This window comes from Varanus komodoensis, unplaced genomic scaffold (genome assembly GCF_004798865.1).
Source record: "Varanus komodoensis strain SLA01 unplaced genomic scaffold, ASM479886v1 scaffold93, whole genome shotgun sequence".
NCBI classification, from domain to species: domain Eukaryota; kingdom Metazoa; phylum Chordata; class Lepidosauria; order Squamata; family Varanidae; genus Varanus; species Varanus komodoensis.
In genome coordinates, this window is record NW_025336635.1 from 1,065,417 (window position 1) to 1,072,996 (window position 7,580).

The following is a 7,580-nucleotide window of genomic DNA, read 5'->3' on the forward strand; positions in this document are numbered from 1 at the left end:
GAGTTTTCCATATGGTAACCAAAAGGAGGAAATGCATCATCAGAAAAGAAGACAAAGAAGGACAGTGATGTCATAAAATGAATATGCTGATGTATATGTATGCATGCGAATTTAAAAATTGTAACACAAATGAAGTACATCTAACCATAGTGTGGATGACTGAGATCGGGTGACTTTTGCAGCTGCCCATTCAGGTGCCAAATGTAGATTTGCAGGCCTCTTTCTTGTTCTTTATCCTGAGACTGGAATTGGAAATGACAGTCCTTCGAATTAGAGGATGGTCCTTGTAAAAAGGGACACATGAGCTCCCCAGTTCTCTAGGCTGCACTTCCTCAATGTGGGCACTGTTACCGTAGCAATTGTAAAATTGCAAATGCTTGCGCTGTGATTATGAGAGCGTTGTTAGTATTAGAGAAACAAATAGGCCATCAGTGTAAGAGTATTTATTAGGAACTGGTAACAGTTGATATCTTGATTATTGCCTCTACTTACTGTGAACTAACCCCCTCAAACCGCAGTTCTGCCTTCCTTAAACCTAAAAAGTAAGTGCCCATAGTTAAAGAGTTTTATTCTAATCATAATCCCTTCTGAAGAGGTCTGTTTGCAAGAGTAAGGCAGATTTTAATTTGGAATTCAAGCCAGACATTCAAGTTTCACATGTCCATTGTGAAATATGGCGTTAGAACTGGGATTGTATCTCAAAACTAACAACCTGGACTTCTCTCCCGACACACGTGCAACAGCAAATTCATTTATTTAAGAGCATGCCTGTTTGTTTCATTTCTGTTCTAACATCATCAGGGTTTTGTGTGGCTGCTTTTTGTTTGTAGGCCAAAGCACCGAAAGGTTTGCTGTGAAGGGATGGATCCCTCCGCCGCCTTTGCAGATGACCAGGCAGTTCACAGCTTCAGCTGGAATGAAAGCTGGTCCATGGGCCCTTCCTTAAATACTACCCACATCTCCTGGGCGATGAAAATGTTCTCCATGGCCATTTTCAGCATCACGTTTCTCTTGGGGGCCACGGGGAATGGCCTGGTTATCTACGTCACTGGTTTCCACATGAAGAAGACCGTCACCACCATATGGTATCTCAATTTGGCTGTGGCGGATTTCATCTTTGCCATTTGCCTCTCCCTGGACATAACCTATATGGCCTTGGGTCACTGGCCTCTGGGGAGAGTGATGTGCAAGCTGGACACTGTAGTGCCTTTCCTGAACATGTTTGCCAGCGTCTTCTTCCTGACAGCCATCAGTGCCGACCGCTATGTTTCCGTGGTACACCCAGTCTGGGCCTTGAACCACCGCACCCTCCGGCTCGCGTCCCTCATGGCTGCTGTCATCTGGGCCATGGCCTTGGGCCTCAGCTCCCCCTACTTCACCTTCCGTGACACAGAGCAATCCTTGGATGGCAAAGTACTCTGCACCTACACGTTTGGTCCCGAGGATGCTACTGATCCGAAGGAACACCGTTCAGTGGTAGCTACCGAACTGGTGCTCGGCTTTGTCATCCCCTTCAACGTCATTCTGGCCTGCTACTGTGCCATTATTGTTAAGCTCAAGGGGAAGCTCTTGGGCCGAGTTGGCAGGTCCTTCAGGATCATAGTCGCCATCGTGGTGGCCTTCTTCTGCTGCTGGTTCCCCTACCATGTCTTCTCCATCCTTGAAACGCTGGATGATGACAGCCTGGAAATGAAATACATCCTGGACATAGGTCTGCCACTGGCTTACGGCCTCATCTGCCTCAACAGCTGCCTGAATCCCCTCTTGTACGCCTTCCTCGGGCTGGACTGTAGAAAGTCTGGCTTGCACTCACCCCTGTCTGCCTTCAAGGGGGCCTTCAGTGAGAACTGGGCCACAGCCTCTTTCTCCAGCCACAGGAGCACCAGCTCCACCTCAGGAGTGGAGTCCAGCCTGGTCTGACTGGCCCTTCCCTGCCTTCAGCGGGCCCACGTGCATTCTGTGCGCTGGACCACCACGTCTCAAGGATGCCCCATGCCAGATCTGGCAAACAAAATGCCTCGTGAGAGATGTGGGAAAGAGTTGTTCCTGTGGCCGCAGGCAGACTCTGGCAGTCCCTCCAGGAGGACGCCTGTAACACCCAGTGGGCCAATTTGCACGATCGTGCATCAGCGGCTGCGGAGGAGGGGCAAGAACGAACGACCGTGGTTTCCCCCACAGCCGTGCATGCCTGCCGCATGTCAGGGAGATTACAGAATTACCCTTGTCTCATCAGGCGCATTCGGCATGGTTGCGACTCACGTGTGGTTTTTCCCTCGTACGCAGTCACGCTCTCTCTCCGCTATCAGCTAAGAGGCTCAGACCTTCCCACCCCAGCCGCCCTTGCATGTGCCTGGCTGGTTTGTTCTATTCCAGACCATCCATGTTTATTCTGCTGCATTGTTTATTGACTTTTAGCTCTATATTACTGGCACTTGTTATCAGTTATCTTTTAAAATATATGTATTATCCATGATGTGTGATTTTATTTGCTTTGTGGTCATTAGCCACGTTGAGCACTAAGTATGGGGAAAATGCAGGCGCTTACAGGTACCATTGCGTCTCTCTCAGCCCGATGATGTCTCACAGGCCTGCAATTCTGCTTCTGTTAGCTGGGTAGAGTTCAGGTGCTGAAAAAGGCCAGTATGTGATACAGAAATAAATGTGGAGACCTACACAAATTTGCAACAGTTTTCCGTGACTGATTTAATTGAAGGTATTATAGAGACACCCCTTCACAGATCAGTCACTACCTGCACGTACAAAATGCTAGAGAGAGGCCAGCTCTTGCTTGTTACAGTCTGCTCAGGTAGATTCATCCAGTTTGGAGAAGCAGGCAGAGGGGCAGAGCTGAGCAGAAGATCTGGCCATTTCAAGGTTACCTAGGGAAGGTTCTCGGGCAGAGTGTGAGAACCAGCCCACCTTGGTAAAGGCCAGGGATGTTCCAGAGCTGCGGAGGGGGAGGAGATGGAGTTCCTGGACCCAGTCAGGAGATGACAGCAGAAGGTGGTGTTCAGTGTTCCCACCTTCAAGCTACCTTGACGGTGGAATCAGCATCTTCTCCAAAACGGAAGAGAGGGAATGTTGCAGTTTGGATTCTACTCTTCACATGGGCAGATGCTTCTCCCACATCTCAAGGAGAAGACTACTTTGATTTATACTGTACTATAACTGGTGAAGGACTAATAAAAAGACTGGGCTTCTAAGTTCTGATCTAAGTATGCTGGAGAGGAAAAGAGGGCGGGAGAGCCTGCTCGGCACATGAGAGCACCTCTGCGTGGACACAGGGGTGTCTGTCCCTGCGCCTTCCATTCACGCATTTGAAAAAACCATCTAAGCACTTGGATTCTCCATGGCCAGTCATCGTTGTCGTGTCCTTGGCACGTTTGTTGGCCAGTCATTGGCACCGCTGCTGCTTCCGCTGCCCCCCACGCCGCCAGACACGGCTAGCTCCATCATACGCCCCCTGGGGGGGGGGAGCAGATGCGGCGGGGTGAGGCCATTGCCATGCCGTGGCTGCACCACCCCTGTCTCCGGGGGAGGCGGGCCCCCCCATCATTGGGTCGTGCCAAAGGACATCACCTGCTTGGCACCTGCTTGGCACTCTTTTGGTGCTGTTCAGGGCTGGGACTCTGCCTCTGCCTGTTGATTTGTTGTATTTATTGTTTATTGCTTTCTAAATATGGTTATTCTGTTGTTTCTATGTGTGTTTTTTTAAATCTGTAACCTGCCCAGAGAACACAATGGGCTACAGGGCAGTAAAAAAATATAAAGCTGAAGCTAAATCTGATGATGGATTTTTTTTTTTTTTTGAACATTTCATAGTACATCAGAGACTGAAATTATGGCGAGGAAGGGACTGAAAGCCAGAACGTATGTCTAATAGTAGGACTGATCTCAGAAACTGCACTCTGCAATTACCTCAAGTGGCTGTGAGGGTTGAGATTGTTGGTTTGTTCCTTTGCTGAATTGGTCTGATGGAGGAGCAAAACCACTTTGTCTAACACTGCTCTTTGCGTAATACTATACACATTAATGATTATATGCAATTGTGTAATTTTAGACTCTGGGCAGGATCCTACAGTTATCCCTTCCCATCTGCTTAGATGGTATTGGGATCTTTTCACTTTCCTTCAAGCACAGTGCTTATTCTACTGATGTCGAAGTCCTGCCCATACAACACCAGCGAGTCTCAGACTACCCAGCTCTCTTCAACCACAGGAAGCGCTGGGGAGCCAGTGCGGTGTGGTGGTTAAGAGCCCGGGACCGGGACTCAGGCGACCTGGGCTCTAGTCCCCCCTCGGCCAAGTGGCTCCCTGGGGGACTTTGGACAACTCACAGACTGTCAGCCCACCCACTTCACAAGGCTGTGGTTGTGAGAATAAGACGGAGAGGAGGAAGAGGAGAGTTATGTGTGCTGTCTTAAGTTTCTTGGGAGGGAGAAAAGGTGGGCATAAATAAATAAATGAAATGAAAGCTTATCCAAAGCTGGCCGCAGCTATTGATTTTAGGTTGCATAAAGGATGCATATAACCTTCCTATCTGTATGTACTGATGGGCTGTTCGTCTCTGGCAAGCAGCAGAACAGCTAGGAATTGAGAAATAATTCTACCGCCCAAGCTCAACAGGCAGGCCACCCTTTGCCCCTGAGCCCTCCAGTCCTGAGCAGGTGAAAGTGGAAAAATAGCACTCTATTTCTCCATCACCTTCCCCTTTTCTACTCGACATTTTGCCCCCTGTTTCGCTCATGCCTGGCTTGTGTGATCATTTTGGTTAGGTCGGTTATTTCAATGCTTCTCCTCCCCCCCCCCCCCCCCCCACACACACTAAGAGAATCTACCAACGGATATTTTTCCCTTCTGCTCTCCAAGGCCAGATGTTTTGTTCTAACCCCTGATCTGGAGGCAAGCCCCCCTCTTCTGGGGAAAAACCCTATGCAGGGGCAATAGACTGAAAGGAAGAAACAAGAGGAGGATAAAAAGGAAACCCCTTTTACTGCTATTTGGACAGGAGGGGGGGAGGCTGGGAGGGGCGCTGCACGGCAGCTGCTCCTGTACGTTCACAGGCAGCAGGTAGCAAGAGCGCTACCTTCCTCACTGCAGTGGTGTGCGTGATGGCATTCAGCATCTGCTGTGTGTGTCCATGACAGTTGCCTTCACACTTGATTCTTGCAAGCATGAATAACATGCAAAGCTAAATGCATCACAAGAGGAATTTGACTCTGTCTTCTGCATGTGTTTTTCTTTTCAGCACCTCTTAAGCTGCAATCCCATGCCAGTTTAGGCAGAAACAAGGCCAGCTTTTCTAGCTGGGGTGTGCTGCAAAATGTAGGCCTCTCCTCTCCTCTCCTCTCCTCTTTCTTGCATCAGATTGTACCCTTGATAAATTCTCCGCAGCCTGGTGGGGACCAGGGCTGTGACTGAACCACCAACCCTTGAAATTGTCTCAGACTAATCTCCCTTGAAGCCTCTTTGCATGCGGATGAAGTTGAATCATGCGCTCTCCTAATTTTGCAGTTGCTTCGCCTGCGGCATCTCTTGCCAACTATTGCGATGCTACATCTGTACTCACCCTGCTTTGTTGAGGCAAATTCTATCTTTAACCCCGACTTTTATGTACATGCAGATGGTGTCTCATCATGACATCTGCAAGACATCATCAGCTCATCTGACGCCGTTTGTCCCGCTCTCTCCTGTCACATGCCGCTACAATGTCGGTGCAAATGCAGTGAAGGCTCCTCGGCTCCTTCCTCTTCTTTACCTTTGTGCTTCACCCGTGCATAGAGTCCCATCTCCATCTCAAGAGTGACACTTTAAAAAATCAGGCAAAGCCGCTCTTGCGGACTCTTATACAGGACTGCAGCTCTACAATCAAGCTCCAACAGGTGTGCGATGCCCACCCTCACCTCCAAAATAGACCTTGAGTTGTTCTGACCTCTGATCACCTCTGTACCAGTGCCTGTCCGAACTCCCCTGAGAATTTGTTAACCTGGAGACCCAGCCTGGTGTGAGCTTGAGTGGACACCAGGGGATGGTGGAGGACAGGAAGGCCTGGAGGAATGTTGTCCATGGGGTCGCGATGGGTCAGATGCAACTTCGCAACTAACAACAACGATAGAGGATAATGGAGAACAAGCTCCCAGGGTTCCAAGAGGATGCACGCACACATGCACACATGAATAAGAGAATACTTCTTGCTCTCTCACAGACTGAGGGCTTATTAGTCCAACATCCAGTCGCCCCCACAGCCAACCAGGTGTTTGTGGCAGGCCACGATGCAACAGCATGCCACTGCTCATTTCCCCTAGCAACTGGCATCGTGAGCACTTTGCTCCAAGACACCCCTCGTAACCTTACTCTCCATGCAGTTACAGGTCCACTGACTCTACGCTCGCCTTCCAGTGTATATGTGGGAACTGATGTGGGACTGCAGACTGATCCCACTCAAGCACACTCCATACATTCACTGAACATGCATATGTGGTCCGGGGAACTCAAGGTTTGAATGAAGAATGAAAATTGTGCCTCACTTCCCAGTTGCAATGTATGGCTGTGAAAGCTGGACCATAAGGAAGGCTGAGTGCCAAAGGATTGAGGCCTTTGAATCGTGGTGCTGGAGGAGACTCCCGAGAGTCCCTCTTGGACTGCAGAGAGACCAAACCAGTCAATCTTAAAGAAAATCAAGCCAGACTGCTCTTTAGAAGTCCAGATGCTAAAGATGAAACTCAAATACTTTGGCCACCTAATAAGAGGGAAGGACTCACTGGAGAAGACCGTAATGCTGGTAATGAATGAGGGCAAAAGGAGAAGGGGATGAGGTGGCTGGATGGAGTCACTGGGGCAGTGGGTGTGGGCTTGGGTGCACTCCAAGGGATGGTGGAGGACAGGAGAGCCTGGAGGAATGTTGTCCATGGAGTTGTGATGGGTTGGACATGACTTCGCGACTAACAACAACAACAACAAACGATTTAGTTAGCCACTCTGGCTTGAGAGGGAAAGGGTCTGATGTGCTTTGGTGGATTTCTCCACACTGTGGTTAATCTTCTCACACTTTTTCAGTTCCACTCAACACTGCCCCCATATCTCCCTCTGGATTGGGTAGGTGGATTCCAGATTGGTGCCCGGAAGTCGGTATCACTGGGCTTGAATTGCCTTGGCTTTTGGAGATCCCAAAGAAAAGATATGTAAGACCCAAGTTTGCTGACAAGGAGACTTTTCATTGGCCTCTAGAATAACTTACAATGCAGTCTCTAACAGCACTCAGTCCACAAGGCTCCCATCAGCTGGAACAGACGAGAAGCAAATCCTGCTGGTCCAAGTTGCCCAACAAAGAGGAGTTGGGCCAAGTGCCCATTTTGTACTTTCTCTTGGTTACAGCAAAGCAAACCTTAATACAGATGTGAGCTTTGAAGTCGCATGAGTGACAGCTACATCAGCTTTAGGGTTGAGGAAGCTGACCCTACCAACCGGCCAAAGGCTCTTTCTCACCCTACGCTAGCACTGGTATTGCCAGCAACTGATCCACCAATTGGCAGAGTCATGCTACATTTAACGAGCAAGGTTGCAAGGTGATTGACTGGAGTA

General features: G+C 49.3%; 1 protein-coding gene across 1 annotated transcript; it reads left to right on the forward strand.

The window, feature by feature from the left end:
- The first annotated feature begins 861 nt into the window (after positions 1–861).
- On the forward strand, positions 862–1,920 carry LOC123017447 (chemokine-like receptor 1). The gene has a single exon (XM_044418795.1). It carries the CDS (start codon positions 862–864, stop codon positions 1,918–1,920), a length of 1,059 nt encoding a protein of 352 aa, XP_044274730.1.
- The last annotated feature ends 5,660 nt before the right edge of the window (positions 1,921–7,580 follow it).

What these genes read in the sequence shown, in the direction of transcription:
- LOC123017447 (XM_044418795.1), top strand. Translation starts at nt 862, where the DNA reads ATGGATCCCTCCGCCGCCTTTGCAGATGACCAGGCAGTTCACAGCTTC.